At 39.4% G+C, this 13,574-nt stretch overlaps 2 protein-coding genes across 2 annotated transcripts; one reads left to right on the top strand and one right to left on the bottom strand.

Annotated features, from left to right (window-relative positions):
• The first annotated feature begins 3,283 nt into the window (after positions 1 to 3,283).
• On the top strand, positions 3,284 to 6,697 carry cmtm8b (CKLF-like MARVEL transmembrane domain containing 8b). Its single transcript, XM_085472648.1, has 4 exons — positions 3,284 to 3,646; positions 4,930 to 5,103; positions 5,230 to 5,349; positions 6,125 to 6,697. The coding sequence occupies exons 1-4, from the start codon at positions 3,515 to 3,517 to the stop codon at positions 6,209 to 6,211; spliced, it is 513 nt and encodes a 170-aa protein (XP_085328774.1). The 5' UTR covers positions 3,284 to 3,514; the 3' UTR covers positions 6,212 to 6,697.
• A 341-nt stretch (positions 6,698 to 7,038) lies between these two features.
• Positions 7,039 to 9,430, bottom strand: LOC146698238 (zymogen granule membrane protein 16-like). The gene is given in 5 exon segments (XM_085472785.1): positions 7,039 to 7,077; positions 7,079 to 7,159; positions 7,253 to 7,360; positions 7,559 to 7,656; positions 9,418 to 9,430. Coding segments are annotated over 5 exon segments (339 nt in total).
• Positions 9,431 to 13,574: the final 4,144 nt, after the last annotated feature.

Here is a 13,574-nt window from a genome sequence, read left to right as displayed (position 1 = left end):
TGTGCTGACAGCACATTTTGCAATGCACACCTTAGCTACAAAGCTTGCTTTCTGCGTGCTGTATATAAGAAAACAGTGGCTCTGTGGTTTCACGACTACATTCACGTGTGTGCTATGAAATGGGGATAAACTCACAGAACTATACTGATGATGCACTAAAATAAAACCGTTTGTGTAAGTTTTTACTCATGTGCACAACAATATTCAAGAAATAATTGAGAGCATAACTTGACATTAGTAAATGACATTCTGATTGTATTTCCATTTTTAATTAACAAACTGAAAGTGAAGTGACCCCAAAGCTATTGTGATAATTAGCTTTTAGACAGCTCACATAGAAAATCCATTGTCCTCAAACAAATACTAATGTGCTTTTGTGCCCACATCTGTCAATCCTACAGTACACACAGAAAAAGCCTCCACTCACTGTTAGTTTTATTGTTGTACTGGCTACATGTAGTCAGGGACTAGCTCAAGGAAGGAAAGAAAAGCTGCCCGGTTGCTTCAGTAAATGTAGATAGACAGAGAGAGTAATGCAGAGTATAGATTGCTGCAGTGGATATATTGCTTTTCGGAGCAGAATGTGCCCAGCAGAGCAGAATTAGTCTATCAACTAGCATAAGATAAAGCTTGAAAATATCCAGTCAGATAATGCACGGTCCTAGATATTGACTGCAGCAGAGCACCACAAAGCATCTTAATGTGAAGGTTATTGGTCGATCTGTTTGCATCGGATGTTGGGGAGAGAGAGCTTGGGAGCCAACCCAATGAACCTCATCCTCCTCTCCCTCTTTTATTCTGTTTCCCAAGAATCTTGTTGACTTGTTATTAATTTTGGCTTCATTTGAAGCCACCTGGTTATTCCAGTCACTTCTCTCCAATCACAGATTCCATTCTGGAGGGAACAGCTGCAGGAGCCAAAGACAAACATAAGGCTTACGTACTCTTGTTTTATTTGGACAAAGTAGAGTATAGAACTGTTGGTAACATTTCCATTTAATGACGCTGGTTAGAAACTTTATTTGCTCTCTTTCTAAAACGCAAGCATGCCTAAGGGGTGCATGCTTCTGTGGGGAGAAAGCATTCATTTAACCAAATAGTGTTACCTTGACCATACGACACAATAATGACAACAACAACAACAAAAACAAATATGTGTTGAACAAGAAAGCTACACACTCAACATGCAGACAATTAACCAGCCCAGTGAGCCTTGTTGGAGCTCCACCTTGTGCCTTTTGTCTCCGCGCTCTGCTATTTCCTCCGAGGCAAGGTTTTCTGCCTGTCTATGCATAACTACTGCCCCCCTATGGTCAAAGCCGTTCACTCACTTGTTTTACTGCATTGCAGCAGGCCCACACTCAGTGTAGAATAAAACAGGTCTAATTAGATCCTAAACCTTTCTTCTTTCTGAAAGATAAGACTTTAATCAATACAGCTTCAAGATTTCCTGTTTAAAAGCACCTTCTGCTCACTCGTGTACTTATTGCTTGCACATTTCAGTGTTTGTGCTCTACTGTGCTCTATGTGCAGAAGACACAGGAAAGTCTTTTTTTCATTAATTCATTTACAGGAAGTTACTCTCTGATAGGTTTTGTAGTATATTATTGTGCTTACTATGCACTTTACATACTTCATGAGACCACAAGGAATTTGCCACTTGTAGAATTGTAGTTCTTTTTCGGTTTTTCTAAGATACTCCAAGTTGTCTAGTGAACTAACAAACATTTTAACCATTGAGCTAATCCTTGTTGTTATTTTCGTTTGATGAATATTGAATATTTATGAAACAAAAAAAAAGAATATTTACTTGTGGTTGATCAGTTCAAGCAAAACTTGATTTGTGACATAATGTATCACAACTTAATATATACATTAACATGTCTGATGTCTGGGGATTAAAGTGGGATAAGGCATGTGGGGGAACCCCAAGTTGAAGTGCAGCAGGGGAAAAGAATTATATAGAAATAAGTCACATAACGTGTTCAGTGAGCTCCAGTAGGTTTTTCATCGTGTACAGACTCTGATCTGTGCTGCGACTGCTCGGAAGCTTCCTGTTTTTTGTGGATTGAGTGACCTGAATTCAACAAGATATCAGATGTTACACAAACTATGTGACTAATTTCCCAACTCTAGACAGAATAGAGCATAAAAGGCAGAAATCAGCGAGTGAATCTGCATCAGCATCATCACTTTAAATTTAATTTGCTAAGTTTGTAGCCTAACATTAACCATGAACATCACAGCTGTCCTGCGAGTTCAGCATTGTGCATCACTGTAAACTCCATCACAATGCTGCAGACCAACCAGTTCAGCCTGAACCATCGTGTACTAAAGTGCTTGTTTACTTAGTTTTACAAAAACATCAGAAATACATCATGTTTAGGTCCAATATCTGATTTAAGAACTCTAATAATGAACTAGAACTTTACGAGTAAAGTTCTAGTTTCTAGTTTATAAAATTTTACTTGCTCAGCAGGCCTTAAGTTTGAAAATAATCTCTCACCTTCCTTGCCTGTACTGCCTTCTTACATGTTTCCGCATCTCTCTGTGCAACACATTAACTTTTTTCTCTCTCTCTCTGGAGTCCTTCATTGGAGAACTCATCACATTAACTCATCTGCCTGCCCACCCCCCGTGACTCTGTTCGCAGGCGTAAAACAGACTAGTGGCCACCATCCAAGGAGCCTTCCTGGGTAAACCAGTAATCAACCTCCCTCACGTCAAATTTTAGCCATTAAAGTGGTCTTCCGGTTCGCTTTAGGTCCTACTGACAAGACTTGTCAGTGCCCCCTCTTTCACCCCCTGCAACCCCCAACCATCAGCCCAGCAACCCATCATAACCCATCACCAGTTCAAGCCCTGGCTCCGACAGTCTCGGTCGTTGTGTCCTTGGGCAAGACACTTCACCCGTTGCCTACTGGTGGTGGTCAGAGGGCCCAGTGGCGTCAGTGTCCGGCAGCCTCGCCTCTGTCAGTGCGCCCCAGGGCAGCTATGGCTACAATGTAGCTTGCCATCACCAGTGTGTGAATGTGTGTGTGAATGGGTGGATGACTGACTGTGGTGTAAGCACTTTGGGGTCCATAGGGACTGAGTAAAGCGCTATACAAATACAGGCCATTTATCATATAGTATCATCAACACAAAGCAGTTATAATCAATATGTCCTGAAACACATTTCGCACAGTTTTACTCTACTCACCTTAAACTATAAGTTATTTATTTCCTTCCAATCTACACCACTTCTTTTTTTTTACTGGACACGACAATATAACGACAATTAAAACCATAAAAAATAATCTTACTCAGCACTGGTGTAAACTTTTAAAAAACCCTAACACAGAGAAAAAAAGTCTTTCTTGAGTCAATCAGATGAGAAGAGACAATGGCGTGTTTGTTTATAGTATTGTTTCATAGATGGGTGTCCTTGCTGGATTCCGGGAAAGGAACAAAACTTCCTCTGCTACAGTCGCAGTCTCAGTGAAAGCAGACAGGCTCTCGGCGTGAGTGCATCATGGAGAGACCTGTTGCCGTGTCGGTGCGCAGGAGTCCCTCACTACCAGATTACAACACCTCAACCTCCACCTTGGCTTTTGACCAGCATTTCACTACAACTCTCAAAGGAATTCTCCTCCAGGCTGAGATAGTAAGTGTGACTTTTGAGTTTATGATCCTTTATCCTTGTACATTATCAGCACTGCTAAAATCAAGCTAATGACCAGAAGCAAGTGATTATTCATTCAGGAATCCTTGTCAGGAAGGGCGGTAATTTGGATGTTAACAATAGACATCAATAGAAATATAAAGCAACTTACAGTTATGGTAAAAGTTTACATTAATAGCTGTGAAACACACAGGCAGCTAGAGAAGAGACAGCTTAATAAGTGGTTGTTTTAAGACTCGAAATATACAGACAGGTCTTGAATTATGCTTTAATAATGATTGTTTTTCTAGAAGTTTTTCTATTTACACATTTTAAAGAAAAGTTATATTTCCTTTGAATGTTTTATGTTTCTATGAAAATCGGAAGTTGACCAAAAAACTCCAAGCAAATCAACTCTTCCTCCTTTTTCTCCCTCTTTGTCCCTCTTCCTTTCTAAATCAGCTGAAGGAAAAAGTCAGGATAGCCTTACTCTAAATACAGTCTGGCTGTCTGCCATTCAGAGGCTGGGCACGCCAGAGCTAAAATAATCTGATTTCAAACCATTGCAGTTAGGTTGTTAAGAAAAACCTAACAACTTTCTGGTTGGGTTTATGTTTGCAGATTTAAGAAACTGTTCCGTGACCATACAGATTGGCATATTAGTTGCAATTTTAGATCTAATGCTTGCAGATAAAACTTGAAAATTAAACCATAGGAACTCCTCTTTAACTTCAAACCCTAACCTTTGGCTGAGTGCAGCAGGTGCACTGAACCATTTCAGTAACACAACAGGTTATTTTGTTAAGTTCCCGAGCACTAAATGATTTAATTTCAAAGGAAACCAAAACAGCTCACAGTCATGCTTCACACCAGAAAACAGTTTCTTCCTGTGATATGAAACATCCAGCAAGAATCTTTTGTCGTGGAGGGGAAGGGTGGGGATTGGAATAGTGTTGGGAGGAAGGAGATTTAGTCACTCACAACCACAGCACTCACCCACTCACTGAGATGGAGAATTAAAGCGATTAAAGTGACATGAAATACAGTTAGAGTTATGCGGTTTAATCATTTTTGACTTTAAAAAAGCTGAAAGTCTACACATCTTCAATCCACTGTGTGCTGTAACGAGACAAAACTACAAACGTCATCTTTGGCCAACGAATTATCAGTCCAACCACATGCAATTTCTGGAGACATATCTATATCATACATGAATTCAAAAGATACAGAGAGATTAGAGCTTCAGCCAGTATTGACTCTGTCTGCTCTCCTCCCCTCTCTTCTAGATATGTGGCATGTTAGTGTGGATTCTGGTTGGGGGTACAGACTATTTTCATCTGCCTGCTCTCTGCTGGGTGATGTTTCTTTCCATCTTGTTCTGGATTCTAACAGTTAGCCTGTTTATAATTTACCTCACTGGAGTCCACAACAGGATACCACAGGTCCCCTGGACCACACTGGTAACTCACAGACACATGCAAATACTGCACAAACAAGCTGCTTTACTCTTTTTGTTAAAAACTATTTTTCCAGGATTTTGCAAATAGTTTTTAAAACCTGTAATTCTCTGTCTTTGTCTCTATCAGTCACTGTGCATTAATTGCATTGCTACTGCACTATATCTTGTGACAGCAGTAGTAGATGCTCTCTCCGTCAACCAGGACGTCAGGGGGCGACACAACTATAACTGCTGGGCAGCATCAGCGGTAAGAGCACCTACTATTTTTTAAAGACAAAAAAGAAAGAAAGAATAGCAGAAAGCTATAAATGCAGCATTTCTACAAACACAGCGACTGAGCTACCATGGAGATTATTGGTCTGAAGTCTTGTTTTGTTTTGATAAGACAAAATATACTTTTATATCTCAAATGTTAGAGCTAGATCAGTAAGCATAACTTAAATAAAGTAAATTAAATTAATAAAATATGACAAAATAAGTAAAAAAATAGAATAAAACGTGTGTAAAAAGTCAGATATGATACAGTACAATGCATTATTAAGTCGCTTTAAAGATGGCAACTGATTGTAAGTGGTCGCATGCCTGAGCCGAGTCGTCCCAGCAACCATTTCAAAGGCACCAAAATTACAAGTTCATTACACACAACCGCTGTTTTCCCCAGTGTGACTGTAGCATAACTCCAATTTTAATCTGTACGTAACTTGGTGCTCAGCACTGAAACTGATAAGAAAGCTTGACCTGAAATTTTCTTAGTATTTCTCCACCAGAACTTTATATTCCTAAAATGGAAAGATTTTAAGTTTATATGTATGTGGGAACTTAAATGCTAAGGACAACATAATGGGTTGTACTGTAGACTGTTTCTGGGTGCTGTAAATGGAAGTGAAAAAATGTATATATAAAATAAAAATGTATATATATATATACATAAATACAAATATTATGTCCAAATCTAACTTCAGCCTATTTTTGTGTCTGTTTTGTTTCCCCCTTTTTTTCTCATCTCCTCGTTCACCTCTCAGTTCTTTGCATTTCTGACCACACTTTGTTATGCAGGAAGCAGTTATCTGAGCTACCGTACATGGAAAACCACAGAAGAAGAGCAGTAGCGTCATTGCCTCTCATCTTATTGCAACATCCTTCTTTTTCTCTGTCAACACAAACGTTTGTGACTTCTGTGACCAAATTCTAACGAAGTAAAGTTCAGTAGAAAAATGAAAAACCTGCTGTGACGGAGCAGCCACTTGTTTTCAGCATGTTTAACCTTGTTTGTGTGATGCAGCCGTGCAACCAGTGGTCTACATACAAGCAGTTTGAGAAGATAAAGCAGTGAAGGACGTAACATAAAAACCATGTGTACACATGTGTACAATGTGCGTTTGTTCTAATATCCAAAATGCTTTTTATTTTGTTAATTGATTTTTCTCTTGATTGCCACCAATTTCCAAAAAGATCAAGTCAAAAACGTGCTGCTCACAAAACACTGAACATTATACAACTTTATCCTTCAACCATAAAGCATAAATAAAAATAGTAAAATCATTTGTATAAGCTTTGTGTGATTTTGATTAAAAGTGCAAAATGTCACAGCTTCTTCACTGCTGCAAACGTGCAATTTTTTTTTCACTGATGTCTTTTCATTTAATACCAAAAACCCCCACCTGTCATTAGCACATATTATATATTTAAACTTGGAAACAAACTAAACTCATCTTACATAATGACTGTTCTGTTTGTTCACAGGAAAACAGTAAACTGCAGACCCAATTTCCAAAAAAAAGAAAAAAGTGTAATACAGTGCACCCACTTTGCTATTTTCTTAAGAGATTTTTTGTTCGATGTTTAATCAGTTCAGTTTTATTTATATAGCAACAAATCACAAAAAGATTAATCAGTGTTTCTGTCTTTCATTAATAACTTCATCTGTATTGCTGCCTTAATAAATGAACAACACTCCCCAGTGAGCTCCCAGGGATCGTAATCCCATTACCACTGAGTCGTCTGCTCAGCAGTCTGAGCTCTGCATCAGGGTGGGGCGGGTAGAAGTTAAAGGAGCCCTGCACTGCAGGACCAAAGGTCAGCACATGATGATGAACATTAGCATTGCACATGTCAACAAAGAGGAAGTGTAACCAGTAAATGTACCAGACCTGAGTGGGCTGGCTGACGATCAGAGAGCGCCCTCTGGAGGTCCCAAATATCACCTGATAGATGTAGTTGTTATCAATTTTCCAGAGATCTAAAATGTAGGCAAATAACTAATTTAAAACAGATTAATGATATAGATGATGATGATGCAAGTAGAGTAGAATACAAAGTAATTAAGTTAAAAACTATACCCCACAAAAAAATAAAAATCTGTAAATAAATATCACATTAAAGTAGGTTAAATGATTAAAGAACATTTCACATGGTTATAACGTGAAGCTAATATTTTAGCATCAAATGTCTCTGACCTGATCAACGGCCTCCCCATCAAACAGTTCCAGCTCTTGTGGGGTGCCATAGATGCGACCGACCACGTCGGCCCAACTGTTATGGTAGCGGAGCGGAGCTGTGACGCATACGTTACAGAAGAGGAAGAAAGCGCTTTTTCATTTTGACTCTGTTTGAACTACAAGTTTCTTTGGTCTGTCCATTCCCCATATTCTCCCTAAATATATTTTAATTTATTAACAATAACCTGCAAGAATGCAACAGTATTGTATGTATAGTGTGTATGCAAACAAATCACTAACAAATATGACAATTTTACAGTTTCAAAAACGTAGGTATGGCCTCAAAATAGAAATGTCATGTTTTGTGCAAGCCACAAACTAATATTTAAGATCATATAAACAAGAATGACCGTCCTGTTTGTAATACAAATAGGAGCTCATGGCTGTCACACAGTGGCAGGTTGTTAATCACGAAATGCCTTTTGCTAGTCCTATACAGGGCTCTTTTCTTAAAAGTAATGCAGGATGCTACTCATTTACTCCAAGGATAAACTACTACTTATTACAGTACTTTCACGTTTCTCTGTAAAATGACCTGAAACGCATTGTCCCATTTTTACCAGTAAACAATATAAACCTGTAGGCTGCAGTCTCACACATCAATCCAAATCCCTATCCTTATGAGGACACACATATGATTTTCTCTTAGTACTTAAGTATAAACAAAAAGCTGAAAACAGAAAGCAAAGATGAAAACCAGCACAAAGAAACAAAGCGATCCCCACAGTGATTCTGCTTTAGGGACATGAACAGGTCAAATCAGAGGCAGCAGCCTGACTGTTCATCTGTTTATTATCTTTTGAAGTTCAGGGTCTGGCTGCTGGGTTGGGGTCAGCATTCACTCAGCTTTAACATCACTCTGGGTTCTTGGCTAGTTTAATGTTAGCATGCTGTCTGTGTTAGCAATAACATTAATGTGGAAAGTGTAATTCCTGCTTAAGGAATTCAGGGCAAATCTCATCCAACCCTCAGGCACTGCCACCAAGGTTGTTTAATTTCCTCAGTGGCCTCATCTGCAGTAACGAGGGATCATTTCCAGACTCTGTTTCCTCTACAGGAGGTGTGTCAATGAGACTGAGGAGATTCTTGAATAACACAGATGACAGTCAGAACCCATTCCTGACCCAAAGGCACAAAGAGACAACTGTCTCATCCACCAGGCAACACCCAGACATATAGGCAGTGAGCCAAGACAATCTCTGAATCTTTTTCAAATATGCATGAAAGAGTAAAGCCAGTCACACTGTCATGACCTGACACTGAACAGAGGAAGACAGAGGACTTAAATACACAGAAGGGTAATTAGTGTGTGAAGTGTGAACACCTGGGGAGACACAGCTGACACAAATGAACATGACGCCACAGGGGGGAATAAAATGAAACAAACTGAACATGGAAACACTAGACTCTTCAAAATAAAACAGAAAACATGGAGACACATAGACATGACAACACAAGCTTGACAATTAGAACATGAAACCGGGGGATAGACTAACGCACAGGCATACCTGAAAGTAAAACACTGAGGATAAGACAGACTACGCGGAGGACAAGAAAAGACTTAAAATTACAGAGTTATAGATGAAACCAAAACTATAATGAAACTCAACTAAATCCTAATGAATAATAACAACACAAGAACTAAACATATTTCCTATGTAACATAAGGAATCAAAAATACAAAATAAACTCAAATTGCTGGGTCACAAACAGCCCCTGATCCACACAGTGATAGTAGTGAAATCACCCTGTATTTGAAGACAAGCAGAAACACATGTTCTCAGTCTTGTATCAGAGGTCGAAGGATTGCTCACTACCAGAGATGGGCATTAACGCGTTACAACTAACACATTACTGTAATCCGATTACTTTTTTCACATAAAGTAAGGGTTTTCTATCACAAAAAAAGTCATTAGATTACTGTTACTTTCCCGTAAGCACGCTAAACCGCGATTTTGTTTGTCAGAGTGGCTCATCAAGAATGGATAATATGGAGTGCAGGAGAGAGTACGACCAAACAGCGTTTAAAGCTTGAAAGTACTGACATTACTTTGAGTCTGATTCCATAAAAAGTGACAAAAACATTAGCGCCCGCTGTACTCTCTGCATGGGAATAAAACTGCTTTCTACAGCGATAAATTAAGCAATAAAGGAACTAATTACTTTTGAAAACAAGTAATCAATAAAGTAACAGGATTCGTTTTTGGAAAAGTTTGCATCTTCAAAGTTTGACAGGAGCTTACACTATGCACTTTTCTTGACTTTACTGAAGCTCCCAAAAAAGTAATTATCATATTACTATAAAACTGTAAAAAAGCATAAACATATTGCAAACATCATTACTGACAATACTGTTACTCCACTTGGCACAGACCAAATGCTTTGACTTGAATACAAAAGGAAACAGATTTACTCCACACTTAAACATCCGTTATTTTGGCTGCAGTTACATTTGATCAGACCTTAAAATATAACTCTTAAAAAGATTTAAAACACAGTTACTCAGTTTACTCACGGACAGATCACACTACGTGATCTGCCATGGGTGACTACAACTGACTGCCAGAAGGTGGCACCGTGGTTCACAAAACCTCACAAACATTTAAACGCTCTCAGACTGAGAGCAAAACACATACAGTGGGGCAAAAAAGTATTTAGTCAGCCACCGATTGTGCAAGTTCCCCCACTTAAAATGATGACAGAGGTCAGTAATTTGCACCAGAGGTACACTTCAACTGTGAGAGACAGAATGTGAAAAAAAAATCCATGAATCCACATGGTAGGATTTGTAAAGAATTTATTCGTAAATCAGGGTGGAAAATAAGTATTTGGTCACCTCAAACAAGGAAAATCTCTGGCTCTCACAGACCTGTAACGTCTTCTGTAAGAAGCTTTTCTGTCCCCCACTCGTTACCTGTATGAATGGCACCTGTTTGAACTCATCATCTGTATAAAAGACACCTGTCCACAGCCTCAAACAGTCAGACTCCAAACGCCGCCATGGCCAAGACCAAAGAGCTTTTGAAGGACACCAGGAAAAGTATTGTAGACCTGCACCAGACTGGGAAGAGTGAATCTACAATAGGCAAGCAGCTTGGTGTGAAAAAAATCAACTGTGGGAGCAATCATCAGAAAATGGAAGACATACAAGACCACTGATAATCTCCCTCGATCTGGGGCTCCACGCAAGATCTCATCCCGTGGGGTCAAAATGATCATGAGAACGGTGAGCAAAGAATGAAATGAAGGAGATGAGTGAAATGACAATTTTCGAGACAATAATAAAATGAAAGTGGCACTGACAAAGATACGTAAGGCAGAAAGCTGGAGGTGGTAGAGTTAAAGATGCTATGATTTTTGTTAAGCGTGAACACAAGAGACTCTGCCAGAGGAAATGCTAATTACTCATGCATGTAATACACATACTGTATACATCCTCTGGCCACTTTATTCGTTGCACTTAATAACGTGTTGCACCGCCTTTTGCCTTCAGAATAGCCTCAATTCTTCATGGCAGAGGTTCAGCGAGGTTCTGGAAACATTCCTCAGAGATTTTGCTCCATATTGACATGATGGCATCACGTCCTTGCTGCAGATTTCTCAGCTGCTCGTCCGAATGGATGCAAGTTTTTTTTTTTTTTTGTCATGTGAATCACTTATCTCCCCAGTAGATGCCCTCATTGAGCTTCTAAACAGAATATTTGCAGCTTAGCACATATCTTCATACATCGATGAGCCGTGTATAATGGTACACAGTAAGGTACAGCTTTAGCCTGAATTTGTTAAATTGTCTGAGCTAATTCAGCTTTGCTTTTGCTATTGTTGCTCATTAGATGCTGATGTCCCACTGCAGAGGACTTATTTGTATCTCATGTGTGCTGAATTTGTATAAACTACAAAAGCAAAGCTGTTTCTTTATGGAATATTTAAATTCCCTAAGTGACCTTGTTATTTTTGTGACAGGAAGTGACCTGATTTGTGGCTCCTACGGTTATACTGGCAATCTTTACTTTGAATATAACTTCTGAGAATCATGAATGTTACATGCACACTCAGCTTCCAAAGTTTAGCAAAAAATCTCTAAATCCTAGATGTCATCTTATGCATTTTCCTTACTGCTCCTTGGTCATAATGCTACGAGCCCTGGTTCCAGTAATGCTTAGATTTAAGCGTGATCCTTTTCAGTGTGGTCTTGTTGTTCTCTGCGAGCGCTGAGCATATTAATTCAGAAAACAAAAGCCTGGGAAGCTGTCCATGTGGCTTATTTACTGAAAAGCTGCAGAAAACCGGGGCTACGTCCACATTCCCTAAGCCTCTGTAGCAGGAAGGGCACTCACTCTTTTTGAAAATGTTTTGCACATTTTTGTTGAAAGTCAGCTAACCCTCAATGTGAATGTTAAAGCCATAACTGCATTTTAGCCTTGTTGCATTTATCTATAAAAGTGCTCACTGACAACACAACACTGTTCCCTTCACAGTCCTGCTCATATTTAACAAGTTTTGTCTGCAGGCAAACAAATCAGATAAAATTGTGTAGCACTATTCCCTCCAAGAGATTTATCCGGTTGGGTGTGGGATTAAACCTTATCTCACAAACCATATCACCAATTTTTCATTAGCCCTTTAATTCCTATAGTATCCTAGGAATGAAGGATACAGTTTTTGTGAGTTTTTGAGACATCGACATCATCAGTTTCTCTCCCCTGATAAACCTAAATACATTTTTAAAACAATGTCAGACAAATACAGCAAATGCAATACAAGTTAAAACTCGTATATGGAAATTAAAATGTAATTAATATTTAAACAAATTTGTCAGGTGGTTCAATAAACTCTCCATTTGCAAAAGACTAGAACTTTCTGGCAATTACTTCAAATTTCAGGCTTTAAGGGATTAATAAGCTCAGACCTCTGGCTCTGCCTCACCTTCTCCTCTGTGATGTGGCTGGCCTACACGTGGGACTAAATATTCATGCTAACAAGGAGTAAGAAAGCAAGCGCTGACCTATGACCTGTCCTAAGTATATGTTATTAGACTGGATCTGGAATTGAAAAACACAGATCCAAAGGAGCTACTGTGTTGGTGTGTAAGTGACTCTCAGCCATGACTGAGCGAGAAATCAGTACTTAAGTGTTGGTCGAAATACACGTCCTGTTGTAGCATAGTCACTGACTGAAACTGTGACTGAATCCAACCATAATCAAACAAACCTTGTACCAAGAAATAAATATTTAAAATAGATAATTGCCATTACAGGGCAATTGTGGCTCAAGAGTTGGCAGTTTATCTTGTAATCGGAAGGTTGCCGGTTCGAGCCCCGCCTCGGACAGTCTCGGTCGTTGTGTCCTTGGGCAAGACACTTCACCTACCGCCTACTGGTGATGGCCAGAGGGGCCGATGGCGTGATATGGCAGCCTCGCTTCTGTCAGTCTGCCCCAGGGCAGCTGTGGCTACAACTGTAGCTGCCTCCACCAGTGTGTGAATGAATAGTGGAATTGTAAAGCGCTTTGAGGGTCTTGAAAAGTGCTATATAAATTACTTTGACTTTGACTATTATTGTTACTTTGTGTATTTCATGTAAAAAAACAGCACTTTTGTCAATCATAAAAAAATGGTCTGAACATGTTTTTGTGCTGTGGCTAAGAAAACCATCTAACATGAAATAGTTTTATAATATACAACATCATATTTCACTAAGATCTTCAACACGTCACTGTCCCAGTCCTGCATCCTGCCGTGCCTAAAGTCAGCCACAATTGTCCCACTGCCAAAGCGTACTAACATTAGCAGCCTCAACGACTACCGACCAGTTGTTCTAACACCTGTTATAATGAAGTGCTTCGAGAAACTGGTCCGACGTCACATCATGTCCTGCCTGCCACCCACACTCTACCTGCTCCAGTTTGCATACAGAGCTAACAGATCAACTGAAGATGCCATTGCTACAACGCTCCACGCCACCATCTCTCACCT

This window comes from Copadichromis virginalis, linkage group LG11 (assembly GCF_057382275.1).
Source record: "Copadichromis virginalis isolate Kocher_CV1m ecotype Utaka linkage group LG11, C_Virginalis_male_GT1.1, whole genome shotgun sequence".
NCBI lineage: Eukaryota > Metazoa > Chordata > Actinopteri > Cichliformes > Cichlidae > Copadichromis > Copadichromis virginalis.
This window is presented reverse-complemented; position numbering and strand designations above follow the sequence as displayed.

Coding starts and splice junctions, on each gene's coding strand:
- cmtm8b (XM_085472648.1), top strand. CDS start 3,515: ATGGAGAGACCTGTTGCCGTGTCGGTGCGCAGGAGTCCCTCACTACCA. Junction 3,647..4,929: donor TTCTCCTCCAGGCTGAGATA/GTAAGTGTGACT, acceptor CCTCTCTTCTAG/ATATGTGGCATGTTAGTGTG. Junction 5,104..5,229: donor AGGTCCCCTGGACCACACTG/GTAACTCACAGA, acceptor TGTCTCTATCAG/TCACTGTGCATTAATTGCAT.